At 38.3% G+C, this 20,475-nt stretch overlaps 1 protein-coding gene across 1 annotated transcript; it reads left to right on the forward strand.

Moving 5' to 3' along the window:
- Nucleotides 1–453: 453 nt before the first annotated feature.
- On the forward strand, nt 454–19,303 carry EEF1E1 (eukaryotic translation elongation factor 1 epsilon 1). The gene is made up of 4 exons (XM_082479548.1): nt 454–676; nt 2,412–2,612; nt 11,374–11,469; nt 18,639–19,303. Exons 1-4 carry the CDS (start codon nt 569–571, stop codon nt 18,777–18,779), a joined length of 546 nt encoding a protein of 181 aa, XP_082335674.1. The 5' UTR covers nt 454–568; the 3' UTR covers nt 18,780–19,303.
- Nucleotides 19,304–20,475: the final 1,172 nt, after the last annotated feature.

Here is a 20,475-nt window from a genome sequence, read left to right on the forward strand (position 1 = left end):
ACTCTGGCAAGGCCGGCCGTGGAGCGCCTTGCTCCGGGAGGCGGCAGGGCTGCTCGGCCCGCCCCCCGGCCGTGGAGCGGTGAGGAAGCCGCCGGGTCGATGTCTTCCCGTCTTCCCTGCCGGGCCGGGGCCGGGGCCGGGGCCGGGGCCGTGAGGCCGCTGCCCCCGGTGAGCCGGCCCCTGTCCTGCGGCCCCTCCGAGCTCGCCCCACCCACCGGCTGAAGCCACGCCCCGGAGGCGTGGCTTACCCCCTCGTGCTTCGTCCCCGACGAGCACATGCGCAAACCGCCACGTGGGCGGGAGGTGGGAAATGCATGCCCGCCGCTGCGCATGCGCCTTTAGTGTTCCGCAGTTCATCCCCCGCCCCCCGAGGGGTTGTCAAGCCAAGTCCGGCTCAGCGCATGCGTCGACTGTGACAAGCGTCTGATTGGCTGACCTGTTCTGTCAGGCCAATAGCCGTGACGTTTACTTTGGCGGTGCGGTAGTCTTGTCTTCCAATAGGATTGGTGGTTGTTGTCGGGTGGCAGCTGTAACCGCTCCTCTTTTCCCAGGTGGTCCTCCACCAAAGATGGCAGCTGCTGCGCGGCCGGGGCCGGGCGTGGAGGAGCTGGCTTTGCTGGAGAAGTTGCTGGGCCTGCCGAAAGGGAACAAGTACGGCGTCCAGGGGGAGCGGAAGGTGAAGGGAGCGAGGAGGGGCGGGTAGTGGGGCGGGCGGGCGGGCGTCCGTCCACTAACCCCCTTCTCCAGCGGCTTCTTACCGTGCCGCTTCCCCTCGCGCCTCCCCGGCCCGGCTCCGCGTAACCGTTCCCCCCCACCGCCGGTGCGGTGGTGGCTGGGGACCCCCCACTTTCCCTCTCAAGGGCGGGCGGGTGGGCCCTCCGTCGGCGTCAGCTACCCATCCCCGCGCGGCCAGTTTGTCCCCTTCAGCGGGAGGGTTTCGCCTTTTCTCCTAGAACCCCTTCCTTCACAACCCCCCTTCGGTTCTGGCTGTAGAGCCTCACTGTCTACTCGTGGGTTCTGGAAGGCTCTTCCTTGTGCTTGTGGAAGGGTTATCGTGGGTCGTTGGAGGGATGTCGGCTTAAAATCTGCTTGTTCTTACACCGCTCTCCTTCTCTCTGCGTTTTTCTGGTACCAGTGCAGTTATATCTGTACTGGTGTGGTTAGAGCATGCGAAAAAGATACGTTGTTAATATCAGAAATGCATCTGTAGTGAAGAACTGGTGCTCTTAAACGTCTTGCTTTTTTAAAGTAGATGTCTGGACATTTTGAAGTTTGTATGGAAACATTAAGTTCCATGGTTTAAGAGGTACCTGAGGCATGAAAAATGTAATGTGAGGCTGAGGGTGTCACAGATCTGTGAGTGCCTTTATGTGATTCTCTCAGAGAAGGATAACAGAGAAAAGAACCTGTGCAGTTACCTTATAGTTTTGTGTGTTTTCTTGACTTTATTTACTGTTTATGATTAGAGTTTTGAGTAGCAATAGATGTGTTCTTTAGTTGTAAAAGCTACCCTAATTATTTAACAACCCAAGTAGTGTTCTAATGTGAAGTGTAAGTCTGAAAAATCAAGTAACTAGATCTGTCCATATCTTTTCCAACTGCACGTTCAGTGGAAAAATTAAATAGTAGTTAGACTCTTGGCACAATTGCAAAATGAATATTATGCTTTCAACTTGCATCTGTTAATTAAATTTGAACACAGACAGCCTCCTCTGTGTGGTCAGATACTTTTTTAAAAAAGAGTATTGCATTTTAAACAGTTTCTTTTCTGTCACTTGATGTCAGAAATGATTGAATGGGATTTAGTCTGTTGCAGTAAGTTTCAATTCATTGATTTTTTGTTAGGGGTTCAGTTTCATTTCCTGTAGTGTAACATGTGGCAATCTTGATAACAAAGACATGGTTAAAGCTGGAGATGTGTTATGTTGGCCTCCCCTAATACCAGTGAATTACTAACTTCTGTCAGAGCATTTGTAAATAGAACAGTATGAATAAGCATTTCAGTAAGTCTGGCTACTGTGGTCTCCTCAGAGAGAAATTGGATGCTACTGACTTTACAATTGTAGGTCAAGAGTCCTGAATTGGAAAATGAGTTAAAAGTTGGTTAATAAGATTTCTGCCAGCATTAGAACAAGCAATACTATTTTGTGCTAATATTGGCAGAATTTGATTAATTGGTTTGTCCGCATGCATGTGTTAAATACATTTCTTCTGTAACAACTGAAAATAATCCAAAGAGTAAAAAGAGAACATACATATTTTTTTATGTTACTACCTTTAGTATAAATTCTAAATTCTGATATAATGCTTTAAAGATCCTTTTGAGGGGCTGTAAAAAAACAACAGCTATTCTTACAGAGAATACTTTTTGAATGGGTTGTTTAGTATTCCCCTTTTGTTTCCTCTTCTAGGTTCCTGTTCTTCAAACAAACAATGGCCCTGGTCTGACAGGATTAATAACCATAGCTGCCCATCTAGTTAAACAGGCTAAGAAAGACCAACTGCTTGGAAGTACTGCAGAAGAGAAAGCTGTTGTTCAGCAGTGGTTGGAATACAGAGTGACTCGAGTAGATGGAGGCTCTAGTAAAGAAGATACAAGAATAATTCTGAAGGTAAGGAGTACTTAATTACATTGCCACTGAATTTTGGGGTCACTAGACCTTGAAGAAGATTACTGTGCTAATGTGTGTATGAGCAACCAATTAATAAAACAGAAAACACTGAAGACTTGACAATATCTTTAAGTACTGGCTTTTATTCTGCTTGCCGTTTTTCTCTTTTGCTGACAAAAATACACCAACAATCTGAAACAGGGAAAACAGCTTAAACTGTAGATATTGTTCAGTTGTCTAGTCTCTTATTAGCCATGTAAGATGCTACTTTCTTACTGTCTTCATCCTCAGCTATAAACAAGTAGCAGTGTATTTCAAGATAACACTGCTCCGATTGTTTTAAGAGGTACTCTTATTGTTTTGGTAATTACAAGCCATACTTGATGTTGTGGCAATTGGTATTGATACCAAAATGTATACCATACAGAATTATGTATGAAAAGTGAAATCATAAAGGAACCTCTGCAAAACTGCCCTTCACATCGAGCTACTTTATATGGAGGCTTTGGTCTACTGTATTAAGCTTTTCTTGTAGTCTGAAGCTTGCTTCCTCTTAAACAGGTGGAAGCAGAAAAGAGAATCTCAAGGGTCACCCTGTTTGAGCAGCCAGATGACAGGGAGTAGATAGCAAAACTTACTCTATTTTCCTTCTTACTCCTTGTGACTGGTAATGAGTATTTTTGCAGTCTTGTGGGAACAGGCCTTGAAGATAAGGCTGAGAGAGTTGGGGCTGTTCAGCCTGGAGAAGAGAAGGCTCCAGGGAGACCTTATTGCGGCCTTCCAGTACCTAAAGGGGGCCTACAGGGGAGATGGGGAAGGACTTGTTATTGGGGCGTGTAGCGATAGGACGAGGGGGAATGGCTTCAAACTGGAAGAGGGCAGGTTTAGGTTAAACATTAGGAAGAAACTTTTCACTTTGAGGGTGATAAGGCACTGGAAGAGGTTGCCCAGAGAAGTTGTTGAGGCCCCATCCCTGGAGGTGTTCAAGGCCAGGCTGGATGTGGCCTCGGGCAACCTGGTCTAGTGGGAGGTGTCCCTGCCTATGGCAGGGAGGTTGGAACTTCATGATCTTCAAGGTCCCTTCCAACCTAAACCATTCTATGATTCTATAAAACTTGCTTTTACACTGTTAAGTGCTAAGGGCTCTATTTACTAAGTGTGTATGAAACAGCAGAGAAGTTCAATCAGTTTTTAAAGTGTTTATTTTTTTCTAGTTTTAAAAGTGTTTTTTTTAGATGGAAAGTACACAGTGTTCAGTGCTACTAGTGAGTCTGGCTTTAGAAATAGCTTTGTGATCTGCAAGGTATTAGGAAGGTTGACTTTACTTGAGGCTAGCAGAGTCTTAATACTTTTGACTTTTGTTAGGTATGGCAAGTCTGAGTCAACTAGAGCTATTGCAGAAACCAAAGATAAACTGAAGCAGTGTTCAAAAGTTAACAGATTGTGTTAATTAAAATCAAGGAAAGTCTTGCATCTTAAAATGGTGCAAAGCAAAACCTTTTTAGTAATCTGTTGTCCTTTTCAAACTGACAGCCTCCTTGATCTTGAGGACTTGGAATTTCATGCCTGCTTTACGAGGATCAACTTGGTGAAAGCCCTAAAGAACCATTTCTCTTACTTACATGCCAGATAATCTGAATTATCTTGATCTCATTGTAGCTATGCAATATTTTCCATTGGTTAAGCATGAGTTTGTTTACATTGCTTCTCTCTTTATAACATCTCTGGTCTTATTTTCTATGTGCAAATGCTATCAAAACTTTTACAGTCACGGTTACTCTACAGATACCTCATGAAAACTGTCTACACTTTAGATTTTCAGAACTTGATTGAAGGACGCATTGACTAATCAGGGTTTAACTTCAGGTTTAGCTGTACTTTGAACAGGTGGTATGACTAGGTGGCTTTCAGAGGTCCCTGTTGTCTAATTATTTTTTTAAAAAAAAACTTTATGACAAGTATTATGTAATTTCAGTCATTCTTCAAACAACCTTGTGATGCCTTGTATTCTCTCCCAAACTGTGAGAAGACCACAGGAGAAAAACTAACATTTTTTTACCTTTCTTGCCCTTCTATCTTATAAAAAACAAAAGCAAGTTTTCTGTTTTGTTATAACAGAATATATCTGCTCTGGATGGCTTATGTGATGATACCTGCTTTGTCAGCATACACATGTGAGCATACGCAGAACCGCATTTGAATATTAAAATCAGAGAGATACAATGATTTCATGCCAAAGCTGATATCTCTTTTCAGTTTTAGCCTTAGAAACACTGGTAGTGTAGAAAAGACAATTTACTGAAATCCAAATATGTAGATAAATTAAGTGTTTCCAGACGAAGCAAAATTTCCTTACTGAGAAACAAGTGTCACTTGAGGAAGAATATCTGCCTTTAAGTGTATTCTAATAGATATTACCACGTTAAAATTTTCCTATGTCTTTTTTTTTTTTATTAGCAGATATTGAAAAAGCCAGAATTTGTTTTGACACAGGGCTGCTGTGGAATTGTTCCAGCACTAATAATTTCATAGTATAGCAATTAAGATTTTTTTTTTTAATTTGTTCTCTTGCCACCATGATTAATCAGAAAAAGAGCCAGCCTACCATTAAAGTATACTATGCCAAAAGGGAGTATGGGTGAAAAAAAGAAAAGCTAAAATAGGGAGGCAAGTCTGAGGCTGTAGTTTTACAGCGTGTCTGGAATACACAATGGCAGTCTTGGGACAGTTGCAGCCTAGAGCGACAATTTATAATAAGCTGCGCCAAAAACAGTTCAGTCGCTTCTGCTGTAAACTTTAGGCTGCCTCTATTTAACCCTTAATTGAGGTGATGTGGCTCTGAAAAATGTCAGTAAATAACTGGTTTAATGTTTGTTAATTTGAACAGGAAGGGTTTTCTGTTAGCCTTAGGAAAATAGGTTCTCAAATTGTTCTTACTGATGTGTTGACTAAAGCTGTTACTCGGCATGAAAGCAATCATGAAGTAGTCAGACCATATCAGCCAGGTTTTTCATATTCATTCAGAGCAAATGCTATACTGTTCAGAACAGGCCAATGAAAGTGCTCTTGGAGTTTTGTCTAACTCTTATTTGCGCTCCTGTACTGGACAAAATAAATGGGAGCAATATGCCTGGACTATTCTTCAGCAGATGTGTAGGAATGATGATTGTCAATAGCGGTAATAACATATCTGATGCATTATGTTAACTTTCTTTTCCACAGGATGACAGAGTATTTCCCTTTGCTTCTTTGATATTTGGTTAGTGGTAAATTAAGCTGCATAGGAAAAAGAATCTGAAAATTACTGAACTGTGCTTGATAATTAGTAGATTTTCTACTCTTCCGGGAAGGAATTGAGAATCTTTGTGAAACTTTTTTCTGCCATCACATGTCTACTTAGATGTTAATGAATTCCGTTCAGGAGACTTGAATTTCTCTGTGTTGTCAATTTTGGATATCTAAAACTTGAGGGTTCTTCCCCCCCTCCTAGCTTTTCTTCAGAGGCATATTCTAAATAACTGGGAGTTTGTAGTTGAATTCACAGAAAAGCTTCCACAGAAATGTAGAAATCTACACACAACCAAGAATTTGTGTACTACTTGCAGTGTCTCATACCAAAAACGTTCCATGATTTCAGCTAGTTTTGTCCTAATTTCCTGTGCTGTCTGGCTGTAATCATGAAATCCAATTAGAAATCTGAATAAGAGAGCTTCAATGCTTATTTAGTGTGCTTGTTTGAAAACTTACTGTTTCCACAAATGTGTAAGCAGGTTAATCCATGCTCTGTCCATGCCATTAATCCACAGTTCTTATACACTGTTCTTTGACGGACTTCTAAATGGGATGCCTACCCACTTTGGGAAGCTTGTCCAGTAAGAGTTTTTTAAACTTCAGCTTTCTGTGTTGACTTCTCTCCCTTTTTTGTTAGTATCAGGATATTTTTGTGCACTTGCAGGTGTAAAATCTTGAATTTTGATTATTTGAGCAACATTTGTTGATTATTTTTCTTCTGTCTTTTGCAGGAAATTGGGTATGTTGAATATAATATTCATCCAGACCAGATCTAGCTCATAGTTTGCCAGGTAGACAGCCATATTTTTAATTCTAATGCAAGTCTTCTCTATGCCCCAACAGCGAAATTCTGCTTTTCTTGGATATGCCTACAGAATCCTTTTCTTGGGTTCTGCATTGTCTGGGCTATGGCTTGCCTGGGGCATTTGAGAGTGCTTGACTCCTTGTCTTTGTATGGTGTAATATAGAGGCATTTAGGGCATAAATGACATTGAGAATATTGCTGACTGAAAGGATGTGCTTCTGTGTCTAAGGGAAGTGCGTACACCAGCAGTGTGTTGTTCTGGACAAAATAATGAAAACAAAATCAGAGTATGATTAGATGCGTTGTAAGCTACCGAGTCATCGTAAGAAGCAAATGTTACTTATCCGAGCTGCTGTCTTAACTTGCAGTGACTAGAAGAGATTCAGTTGCCTTAATGGATGAATTGGATTACAGGCAATTAGATTGTATACTTTAAAAGATAGTTCTGGGGTAGCCAGAAGTGTGTCATGGATGGCATATGTTGAGCTGTCACTCTAGATATGGGCTGGAAATTGGATTTTTTTTCCATAGAACAAGCAAATGGAAATCCATCAGTTAGTCCATAAATAATGCAACATCTCTGCTTTCCGTTGCTTCCCCCCCCTCATACCCCAAAATGGAATTTGAATTGCTGCAGTTGTTCAGTGCATATTGGTGCCTTAAATACCTGTCTGAAGTTTGAAAAAAGGTTTCCTGAGGGATTGCAACAATAAGTTCATATAGTTACAAGCAACTTCCAAGACTATTTCAGTCATTTAATACTGGGATTGTATATACATAACCAATTTAAGCAGTGATGTTCAGTACGTGAAAGACAATGATACAAATGACAGCCAGCAGACCTGAATTTCCTTGATGTAATGGAAATTCAAATACAGTTTTGTATTCATATTTTCATTAATCTCACCAGGACATGAACACTATTTCGGTTTAATACCATGGTCACTTAAGAAAGCTTGACTTTCAGGAATTTTAACACAGCTGGCTATTAGCCAATAATATAATCATCTATGGGAAGCATAACCCATGAGGCAAGATTAACTAAATGTGCCTAGTGCACATGGGGGAAAAAAAAAAACCTACTGTGGTGTTTCTGAATTAGCTTGACTTACAGATTGAAATTGGAGTATCTGTCTCTGTTTTATGGGAGGAAAGTAGATGTTCAAAAACAGAATTGTAAACTAATGCTAATTTATCCAGGACTAAACTATTTTTGTCAAATTCCACTTGCTCAGTTAACTGACTTCATAAAATCTGATGAACCAGAATAAATAATTGTTCACACTTTACTGACTTACTGTGCCTTTAAAGTTTTAGGATTTTTTTATTGATTAATATTTTGAGTTTACATGTGCAGTATGTTAACCAATCTTTGTGTGATATTTGCCCATCCTGAACAACTGGGTAAACAATATTTCTGCATAGAAACTAGCCTACCTCTTGAAGATGTATAAAACTAAGAATTAGCATTCCATAACTGCTTTGTTGCAGAAATCCAAAATTTTGAGCAGGGAAATAACTGTCTTGATTGTATGATTGTACCTTCAGAGATAATGTGCTTTTTACTTCACAAAATCCTGATTCCATAGCTTAGACTCAGAAGAGAGGGGCATTACTATTCATCATAATGCATGTTGAATTTCTGGTTAATCAAAATTAAAAATGCTGGTCAGAGAATCTGTGTTAGAATAGAAGAGTTTATGATTTTTTTTTCCTAGTAAACAGTTCTCTAGATATCTTTTTTTCTTTCTGCAAGCTTTTTCTTTGTAACACTGCATTTGCCTTTGTGTTGTGTGTATGAAATTCTACAGAACTGTAGTTACATGTTTAAAGTAATTTGAGAGCTAACTAACATGAACAAAGCAGTAAACCAGTCTAAAGAAAAGAGGCTACATAGCCAGAGGCAGATGACCTTACAGAATTTTAACTATGCAGGGGTTAATATTTTTCCCTGATTTGTTTTAATAAAAGAAATCAAAGCAGACGTAAGGATGTTTAAATATTACAGAAGTACAGGAGTCCTGTCATGAAGAGGTTATCAAACAAACAGTAAGGTGACATAATGGAGTCAAACTTGTCAAATTCAAATGCAGGGTCAGATGTCTTAAAGTCTCAGCATTTTAGTTCAGTGTTTAGGGGTGTTTTTTTTACGTATGCACTGTAGAACATCTCCAATATCAGTAAAATTATGGAACCATAAAAACTGCAATAGGCTTAAGGCTAAATGTAATTTCTAAATTGTTCACTAGTGATTAACACCTTTTCCTTGCAATGCACTTCTTTTTAAAAAAAAAAAAAAAAGGTGTCCTTAAAATGGAACATGTTGTAATTGAGACTGAAACACCATTTTAGGGATGTTTTGGAAAATGGTAGTTACATTTAAGCTGCTTACCTCTGTTTCTGGAGGCAGGGAGGATATGGCTTAAGAAAACTGGCAGGAGATCCCTGAGGAAAGAAGAGTGTATTTGCTATAAGTTTTTTTTCAGAGAGGAGTACTAACAGTTTTCAAATCCAAGGACAAGCTGGGAAACTGTTTTACTACACTTCTGAAAAGAATTTATTCTAAAACTAAAGCTTGCTTATGCTGGGATCAAGGTTAAAGTTGATAATTTTGTTTGCTGTCACGTTTCCTTCTTTAGAGGGAAGTAGGGGGCAGAAAGGTGCATAAATGGATGAGAAGTAGGCAAGATGTGGAGAAAAGGAAGAACAGGTAAAGAGGCAGAGCTGATGTGTGATGCTTGTGTTCTCAGGGGTGATACACCTGGGCAATGATGAGTCTGTCAGCCTCCTGTTTTCTGGCAGGGAACGATTGCATACCAAAAGCCATGAAAAAGGGTCTTTCAGTAATACATATTTAAAATACTTATTCACTGAACCTAAATGGAAGCCTTCTACTACCCACCTTTATAGGCTCTGATGTGGAATTAGAGAGAGAGAGAGAGGTGATCTTCTTTATTATATTCATTAATGACCTGGATGAGGGGACAGAGTGTATCCTCAGAAAGTTCACTGATGATACCAAACTGGGTGGGGTGGCTGACACCCAGAGGGCCGTGCTGCCAACCAGCGTGACCTGGACAGGCTGGAGAGCTGGGCAGAGAAAAACCTAATGAGGTTCAACAAAAGCAAGTGCAAGGTCCTTCACCTGGGGAGGAAGAATGCTGGGCACCAGTATAGGTTAGGGGTGGACCTGCTGGGAAGTAGCTCAGAGGAGAAGGATCTGGGGGTTGTGGTAGACAGTAAATTGTCTACCAGCAATGTGCCCTTGTTGCCAAAAAGGCCAATGGAATCCTGGGCTGCATAGGGAAGAGTGTGGCCAGTAGGTCAAGGGAGGTCATTCTCCCCCTCTACTCCGCACTGGTGAGGCCACAACTGGAATACTGTGTCCAATTTTGGGCTCCCCAGTTCAAGAGGGACAGGGAACTGCTGGAGCGAGTCCAGCAAAGGGCAACCAAGGTGATTGAGGGATTGGAGCATCTCCCTTATGAGGAAAGGCTGAGAGAGCTGGGACTCTTTAGCCTGGAGAAGGCTGAGGGGAGACCTTATTATGGCGTACAAGTATCCAAAGGGTGGGTTGAAGGAGGATGGAGCCAGGCTCTTGTCAATGGTTCCCAGTGACAGGACGAGGGGTAATGGGCACAAGTTAGAACATAGGAAGTTCAAATATACTTCTTTATGGTGAGGGTGACAGAGCACTGGAACAGGCTGCCCAGGGAGGTTGTGGAGTCACCTTCTCTGGAGGTTTTCAAGACCCGCCTGGATGGAGTCCTGAGATTACTCAGGCTGCTGTAGGCAATCCTGCTTTGGCAGGGGAGTTGGACTAGATGATCTCTAGAGGTCCCTTCCAACTCTGAAAACTCCGTGATTCCGTGATCCTAAAATGCTGAAGCAGTGCTCTCTTCATGTGGACTCAGATAGCAACTGAATTGACAGTCTCAGTCATTAAGATTTGCTAGCAGTGATTTCAACATTAATAAAAGCAGGTGTCAGATGGTACCAGCTGGTGGGTATCGGGCATCCAGCATTGAGCTTGAAACATGTTACTTGTCTCCCACCCTGCTATCCCTTTGTGTTTCCCTGGTTCTCACACACGTGCAGCTCCAGACCAGCTGCACTGAGTGAGTCCTGGAGGACAGGAGACGCTGCTGCCAGAAGAGCAATATATTTTTCTTTGATGATAGGACTACATTTTCCACTTATCAAATGTTAAATGTGTAACAGTGGTGCTTCTGAGTCATATGCGCTAATAAAAAAAAAATACACAACTTTGCATTTTTGAATTCCGGTAATTTGAAGCCAACACAGATTTGAAAGTATTTCTGTGGAGTCAGCTTAATATGTAAAATAAATCACACTTGTTTTTACAAAAAATTGAGTGGATGTAAGTGGGAGAATTATGAAAAATTATGTGCCAACAGCAAGCTGACTAACACTTTTAGAGACCAACATTTACATTGATATTTTAGTTTATTATCTTGACACTTCTAAGATTTTGTTTTTTCTTTTTATGTTCTTCTCCTGTGCTGAGTTGGGATAAATTAAAACTTGCATTTATTTTATATGCAGCATCTCCAGAGGAAGTTTTCTATTATTTTTAACAATTGACTTAATATTTTCTCTTACAAAGTCAATACTACATCAGTATAATGACTTTTTCCTTTTTAGGATCTTAACATGCACCTTGAAGATAAAGTCTACCTTGCAGGAAACATTTTTACCTTAGCAGACATTTTGATGTACTATGGATTGCATCATGTCATGGTAAGTGTTATTTGCATTATTTTTATTCAGACAACTATCATAACTGTTTATACAAAGGGCAGTTTGTTGTTGTAGAAATTGACCTACTGAATTGATCACTGACAACTACAGAACAAAAATGGAGAAATTTCTTCTAAGAACTTCAAATAAAACTTGTTTCTAAGTTTTTTGTTTTTTACTTTTTTAATATTTCACTATGGATCTATCAAAAGAAGTGTATTATCTGTAGTGTGCAGAATGCTCTAGTTTCCTCTGTGTAATATAACAAGGACGATACCTATCCCTGAGTTGCTAGGTGCGAGGACTCAATCTGTTCCAGTCTGAAACATGACTGCTTACAGAACTACATAGGGAAAGAGATAAATTAAACTGAAAGGATGTATCAGAATAGAAAGTACTAACCTTGTTAGTATTAAAGAAATGCTACTGGTACTGTGAAAGATGCAGGTAAATTAAGTTACTGAAGGATGAATGCATATAAAAGTGTCAGCCATAACAAAATGTCATTCGTGTTTCAAGACTTAATGATAAGACTTCATAACATGCAGAATATGAAAATAGCACGGGGAGCTGGTGTTTAGGAGAAAAAAAAAATCAACCAAAAATAAAAGTTTGTACTGAGTGGAGAAGACGTTGAGATTCTTCGTAGTCAGCTCAGGGTTTATGATGAAGTGCTTATAAATCGTTGCACCTCAGTTCTAAACCCCGAGTGGTAATTTAAAGATGAAGCAGTTGAAGTTACTTATATTTTGGTGGCTGGAATGCGATTGTAAATGAGCAGTCCTTCTCTGGAGTGGGTACTACTAAACAAACCAAAGGACTTGTACAAAAAGGTCTGCTAAATTCTTGGGAGAAGATAAAATCTGTCAGTTTTAAATTAGGAAATTGGAGGGGGCATAATCAGAAAAAGATGCCTCTGACAAATGCATGTGTGTCTGAGAATCAGTGAGTTCAGTCAATGGGGTGAATGGGTACTTTATATAGTTAAAAGCGGGGCTCTGGAGGAAGACTGCAAGAACACTGTGCTTCAAAAGGGAGCCTGAGGTGGGGGGAGGAAAGATTGAGTAATGAAATACGGATACATGAGCTATCATTTTTGTTAGTACCTTGACTATCCAGGAGTAAAAGTTCAAATTAGTGTCAAGCAGAGGAGAGGGAAGGGAAGCTTCATTTCAGAAGGCTTTTAAAAACATGTTAGAGTAAGTCATTTAGAATTAATTCTGTTAAATCATATTTGCCTTGTAACGTATCTGAAGTAGTAGGATAGATGTGTTGATGAGAGTGTCAGAATGTGTTACCTTTCACATATGATAAGTAGACATAGAAAAAACATCTAAGTACTTTCTAAAAATATGGCTGCATATTTTTTTGAAAACTTAGGCAGGGGAAAATCAAGCATATTTTAAATTTAGAATTTGCTCTAGAGTAGACCACCTAATCAAGAAGAAAAGATACAAGTTATTGCTTTGGGAAATAGAACAGATGGTAAAAACAAATGACTTGGTGCTCCTGGGTGCCTGCAACTATCCAGACACTACTTGGGACAAGTTTATATTACAGCATCTGTTTCTGAAATGTCTGATTTCAGGGAAGATAATTTTCTGAATCAGAAAGGTATAAAGGGCAAATAATGCGGTGGCTATCCTAAATAAAGAGGAAAATCTAGAAGCTACTGCCTAGGAATTACATGTATTTTGAAGGTTTCAGAACTGATTAGTATTAGTAGTTAACTATAGAGGTAAGATCTTGAACTGTAGAATCCTGTGATTTTTTTTTTTTTAAATTATTTTTATTTTTCATGTAATGAGAAGAGAGTATGTCCAGAGCTGCTTCTCTGCCCTAAGATTTAAGGGGGGCCAGGGAAAGCTGCTGTATCTTCTAATGTGATGTGGTCCAGGGAAGCAGTTTGTCATATCCACCACTATTTCAGCTAAGGCTTGTGCAAAATACCAATAAATATTTCCTATAATCCTTCAAGAGAGGAGGTAGAAATGGGAGGCGCAGGGGGGAGAACCACAGTTCTTGCTGTCCATCAAGCTGTCTAGAAAATTGATCTGAGAATGTTACTGATAATGACTTTTAGGATTATTCTGTCTGCTTTTGATAGACTAGCAACTATGTGCTAACACAGACATTAGTAAGAAAATACTGTAAATGTTAGTGACGTACCATGATCGTTCTGAATGAGCCAAGTATTATTAAAGCTTTAAAAACCTTCTGATGCACATTCCATTGGAAACATTTTTAAGACCATCCAATCCTATTGCTCACTTCTTCACCTGTGGTTTCGTGTCTTTTCTTAGTGTTTCTGCATATAGATCATACATCTTCATATCCCTCCCCTCCTCCCACCTTCATTTAGCCCTTCCCATTATCCCAGGCAGGTTCTAGAACCCGATTCTTCACTGTCCAGGCTCATCCATTTGAACTTACTAATCAGTTTGTCTACTGAAGAGCAGCAACTATTAATTTTGGAGTTGTATGCCTTTCATTCTTCCTCTCCTTTCTAGTTCTTAATAAGCACAATAGTACTATGTGTTTAAAAATGCATATTATGGGAAAGGAATTAATATTTTAATGAGTGAGAGTCAGATTCACAGATAGTGTTTCAGGCTTCTTGCAGACTGGATCTATTTTGAGTCAATTAATTAGAAATATACACTTATAATAAGGCAGGAATTAAATTGTATGCGTTGTTATTCTGCGTCATAATATAGGTCACATACTCCAAAACTGTAATGCTTGATACGAACTGTATAAATGAGCTTTTTCAGTCAGTATTTTACATTGTTGTATGTAATTCCATGTCTCCATGTATCTAATATAAGTATTGTTGTCTTTAGACACTTTGATTGCTTAAATACATATGTGGATAAATATGATGAACAATGAAGTTCTAGTAGGTGAAAGCAGAGATGCAAAGAAAACATGAATTTGGAAGCATTGCTTGAGGATAGCTCAGGCAATCATTAAGCATTAAATTCCCCCTGTGGTGATGAACTTGTTTACTTTTTTTTTATTTAAAATAAACAAAAAAGTTTCCCTATGTTTTTATTCTGAAGTATTTTCAAACAGCACAAGTCCAGCTCTATTTAAGAGAAATAATCAATACAAAGGCTGATCTGTTTTTATACTTCAAAAATTCTGTCAAAACCAAAGAAGTAGTCTCAAATCTGTATGTCTTACTTGAAAATTTCTTTAATAGGGTCTGGAAAATAACTTATGGGTGAAATTTATATCTGCAAATGGAAGAAGTCTCAGTCAAAATGTTGGGGTCAAATCAAGTACAAAACAAACAAAGTTTTTCTCCTTGGGTCAGAACTACTAATACTGAACTATAATAAGACTGCAATAGTAGTTTATTTTCCAGTTCATTTTTTTTCCATAATAAACATTTCCTGTAATAAACAGACTGCCATGAATTTTTGTTAATATTCACTGATGCTGCTTATCTTAGTACTGGGATTACTGGCTTTCCTTCTGAAGAATGATGCTAGAAATGGTACTTAAACTGTTTTTTGTAATTCAGTTTTACTTTAAAGAAAAGGTTTCATTTTAAGCACGTTCCTTTAACAGCATAAAATTAGACAAAAGTATGTGAAAGTACATGTATTTCATTAAATACACTATTCAACTGGTTTTGTTTTTTTTTTCCTCATATCTAAAGGCTAAATTTAAAAAGTGATATAGTATCTTATCCTTTTCTTTATGCTGAAGAACTTCAGATATAGGCAGGTGTTTTTAGACCTTCCATGCACATGCAGGGTGTGGGAATGGGAATTTATGCCTGCATCCCAATGCTACTGAAAGAAAATATAATTAAAGCTTGTGTATTTATAGCCCTTCTAGAAACTCTTGTAGTTATATTGTGTGATGACCACCTTGGTTACCCTTTGTGAGCTTTGTGGTGGAAGAATAAGACTTTTTTTTTTTTTCCATGGCATAAAAAAAAGCCTGTCAAATTGAGTGTCTGCTTCTTTGCTATTAAAATAATTGCTTTAATAGCAAATAATTATTTTAACAGCAGAACAGCAGCCTTTCTTAACTTGGGGGAATTATCTAATTTAATGAGGAAGAACAGAAAATACCCATCTAACAAAATGTTGTAAAAAATGCCATGGAAGTGATCTCTAAACAATTAACCTAAGAGTTATGTTCTGAGTAAAAAGTAGAGCATGCCACAAAGTGCTTTTTAATATATTTCACTGATAGAGTACATTATGTAAATAAGTAAAAATATCTTGCTTGTTGTGCCTAGAGTACAAAAAGGGGTTTTGTTATTAGACTAGCTGTCTGTTTTGCCCTTCAGATGTTTTTCACTACACTAACAGAACAGAGGACTAGTTTTCCAGACTTTTATTTTTGATTTACATCAGAGAAGTGTGAAGACTGAGAATTACCAGTCTAAAATTATGAGGAGGAAATACTGTATATACTGCAAAATCTGAAGGTTAGTTCAGCATTTTCATAACCAAGTGCTTACCGATTAAAGACCTGGGAAAAGGGTATTTAATTATAACTTAATTGTACAACACTGATGGAATTTAAAATCACAGAATTTTTAGTATCTGCTCATACTTAGATACTTTGCTTCACTTTCAGTAATTTTAGATGGCCTTAAAGTATGCATGTTGCTCTTTTCATGCTCTGTCTTGCTTTGTAAATGGTTTTACAGCTTCATACCATGCACCAGCTTTGAATTACCTGTAATTATAACAAACTGTAGGTGATCAAAAGCATTTTCCCCTAAACAGTACTGCATAGTTTTTTTTTTGTCCTGAGTATACTGTATTTGCAGAAGCTTGGGCAATTTGTGAAACACTTGTTACATTTTAATAGCTTCCACTTTTTGATTTAAAAAATTCTGGAGTTTTTCCTCTTATCAGTGTTACTTTCTTCCACTTGGCTAATGCTGATTAACTGTCTTATGTTTCTAGCTCAGCAAAAATAATATGCGACTGTGTTTTAATTGATTTATCTGTGCCCTTCTGTACAGCTGTAGGAATAGTGTTTACGTTTCCATGCCAGCAGCAAGAAAAGCAGATTTTCTCATACTGCCTGAACTGGCATTTATAACAGTTCAAAATTGCAGAAGTTGGTATGCAAATACATGTGCAGTGCTATGCTTATATTCTTGCAGGTGAGTCCCGTAGGAAGAAGAGCTACTTGGGTTTAGGAGCAGCTGCAAGATCTCTGCTTTTTGGTTGTTTCTGCAGTTACTGTGCTCTTAACTTTGTGTTAATAGAGCTTTAATGCTACGTGACATTGGTTTAGAATTCCTTCCTGCAACTCCTCAAAATTCTTCTTCCTTGGTATTTTTCCAGCGATTCATCTTCTAGTATATATCCTTATTTTCTTTTTACCTCTACGTGTTTAAAGCTTTCCGGTTCTAAGCCAAGTGCTGGACTGTGTGAGAGAACAGTAAGGAGAAGTGGCAAATGTTACAGGCAGCTGGTGTGTCATGAGGTGAAATTCAACATGAGACTTGGTTTTCAACACCATCTTTTCACTTTTACAGCTGAGTAAATGAGTATGTATACCTCTCCCTGTGATTTAAAGTTTGTTGGAACATTCTTGTTTCCAGCTGCCCTGTGCCCAAGATGAAATTTGCAATGAACTTGCATTATCTGTGAAATCTGGTGTTTGTAGAACAAGGCATAAGGAATATGCCATCTGTTTGGCTTTTGAGGAGGGGATTAACCTTGAGTAGCTTTAGCAGTCTAAACATGAAAAATACTAGGCATGTCTAGCTAGTGATTTGTCTGTTAAAACTGTCCTTTGCAGGTGTGCCTTTTTTTCACTGACTCCAGGTGTTGTCAAGATGACTAAGCTTGATGGCTAATTTAGCTAACTGAAAATGAAGTGAGGTGAACCCCACACTGATTGGTTTAAGTATTGGTAAGATAAGATAGGGTAGTCGATGTGAAGATCACATTTTGTTCCTGATGCAGTTTTTGTTGTGTGTTTTGAGGACTACCCCATTAGTAATTCAGTTGTAGGAGGTTAATGTAAAGAAACAGATTATTGTCTAAACTGATAAGCTAACTTAATTCCAGAGGAATGAGGGTACCTAGAATTGCGAATCAAGGAACAGTAATACAGGTGATATAGGATGGGAATAGTTCTTTTACAGCTGGCTTGAAAGATTGCGAAGTAATAAAAGACACTAGTGAAGCTTTGAGGATGTTGCTGACTTGAACTTGGAAAGGTATAGTTAAAATCTGTAATTGTAGATTACTTTTATCTGAGCTAGTCCTCTGGTAAAAGTAAAGGTAGGCTTGAAGCTCGTCGTTAATCTTAGCCATTATCCCTGTGTCAAGGAGCTGTTGCAATAGCTATATGATAGTTGGAGGCTTCTTCCTGACTGATCTTGCAGCTGTTTAGATTTGCGTTAAAGCAAGCGATGTGCTGTTGACTTGAGAACTCTAGTGAACAACAGGACCGCAAACAGTTGGAGTGATAGTATTTTAAATACGTTTATGAAGTATGGACAGGTTTTCAGTTTGTTTTACTGTAGTAATTTGAATCATGCCATTGCTACATTAATAATGTGAGCTAGCACATCTGAACAGTTATGCTGATTCTTAGTAACTATTGTATGACTATTGCTCAAAAGGGAAAAGATCTTTCAGTTTCTCTATCCAGTCTGAAATTGCCTGAAAAAAAAAAAAAAAAGAAAAAAAAAAAAACCTTATTCCTGTACTTATAATATGCCTAGAAATACAAAGTAGTCACTTTGCCTGAGAGGCAAGACTACTTGCTGGATTAACATGAAAGACTTGTGCATGTTGTGGAACTCTTCTTCCCTGCCCTCCCTTCTCTGCCCCCCTCCCCCCCCCCCCCCCCAGGTACTGTACGCTAACACCTTGAACAGACAGATGCATTAAATTCAAGCAAGCAAGTGCCCTTTTTCCCTCCTCTCTATCTTACAAATATGTATTCCACCCTCCAGGTCCGTTCATTTGAGTAAATTAAAAGTAAATACACATTTTGGGGCTGTGAATTTTAATATGGGAAATTGAGGTAGAATACTGCTGGACTTTTGAACAACTTTTTGTGAGTTAAAATCAGATGTAAAACTATCCACATTTTTTATCTTTCCACGTGTTATGATGCCAATGATTGCAGTGCCTTGTGTTATCAGTGCCTTGTATTTCTTCTCCATGCAGGTGGACCTAACAGTGCAAGAAAAGGAGAAGTACCTTAATGTGTCTCGTTGGTTCAACCACATTCAGCATTATCCAGGTGTCCGACAACATCTGTCTAATGTCATCTTTATGAAGAACAGATTATACACTAATGCTCATTAAAGAAAATCTCCATGTCATGTTGGAAGAATGTTTGGGAATTTAGAAGTTATACTGTCCAAACCCACTAACTTGCAAATACTGGTTTGTAACCTTCTGTATGTGAACCAAAACTATTGATGCCTCAAATAATACAATTGCATTGAATTGCTATTGTTTGGTCAAGAATTTGAACTAGTTAAAGAATTGTATCATGTATCTGATTAAATGCAACAATGGTAGAAAGACGGAAATTGAGTTTTAATTCGCTATTTTTTAAAAATGAAAAGTTCTTTCAATTAAACATTCAAGTGTAATTACATGGTCTTTGTAGGAAAGAATTACTTATTTTCCTTCAATTATTCACTCCTTTTGCTATTTATTATATTTTTACATATGTCCCGCATTCTTTTCATTTTATTTTCCATGGATGTTTACACTAGTTTTGTAAAAGTTAAGAGCTATATTGTGTGCCAAGGATGTGAAAAAGGGAACATGCAAATGTTACAAAGTATTTATGTGACTGAATAAATTATTTTAAAACTGTAGTGTTAATTTGGCTGTGAAACTTTTTAGTTTTTCTTCAGTAAAGAAAATGACTCTTTTAAAAGGTTAGTTCATTTGCTGCTTTGTTTTGTGGTACATGGACTTCTATTTTGAGTCAAGAAACATTTTCTTTCAAACTGGGTAACAAAGCTGGGATTTTTCAAGATTTTGCATGTATCTCACTTCGTATGGTATTTCCACACAAGTGCAAATGCAGGCTTCAGGATCCTTAAAAAAAAAAAAAAAAAAAAATAAATCCCCCCAAACAGTAGAATGCAGTCCCTCCATTTTTATTTTAACAAATTTAAAAGTGCTAACATAATGTCCTAAGGATACATCTGAATGGGGTAATTAACTTCTGCACAACTCAGTTAACATTTCCTTCATAACACTGAAATAAATACAAAAATATTTTTATATTTTAGTTGATAAACCTCTATGTTGGTTTCTACAACAGTGTTCAGCAAACAACTTCAGTTGTACATACTTCTGTCACTCATGTGCTGCTTTAGAAGCCTCCCACCCAGTAAGGTAGATTCAAACAACTACCCAATATATCTTTGTGTGTTTTGAATGTTACAAGGCATTAAGAAAAAAGTAGAGCAGATGAGAGATGAGGTAATTAAAATATACGCCAACTAATAAAAGGATGGAAGAAAATTGCATGAGTAAGCTTAACCTGGACAATTCCAGACACTCTAATAGGTGTTTTCTGTATACACATCACTTCTAAAGAAGGTTTACAGGCACACTATTACTTTTAGGAATGTCTTATATCGTTAAAAATTAACAAAACCTTGTTTCATTTGAAAATTTCTCATTGATTTCCAGGGGGCTTAATTCTCAGCTTCTACCTTTTTTCCTGTTAGTTACTTTGCTTCCTTGCTGTTTAGAAGCAGGCTTTGTGTACTTAATTATGAAGATCTTGCTGAAATCTTGATCTTTTCCTAAATTGTGGAGTGGGCTTTAGTGCAAATGTACGGTAGAAACTTCATACTCCAAATTTCTCATTTGACTACAGGAGGGCTTTGGGTTTTTACTGTCACTTCTTGCACTCTTAATTCCCAATGCATTCAAACATTTGTTGCCTAGTAGTATGTATATAAGGGAGTTTGAGGTTTTTTCCCCCCACTTATGGCTGAGAGCAAGTGATGATGAGACTTAGAAAAATACC

The sequence above is a fragment of the Vanellus vanellus genome (assembly GCF_965231255.1).
Source record: "Vanellus vanellus genome assembly, chromosome: 2".
NCBI lineage: Eukaryota > Metazoa > Chordata > Aves > Charadriiformes > Charadriidae > Vanellus > Vanellus vanellus.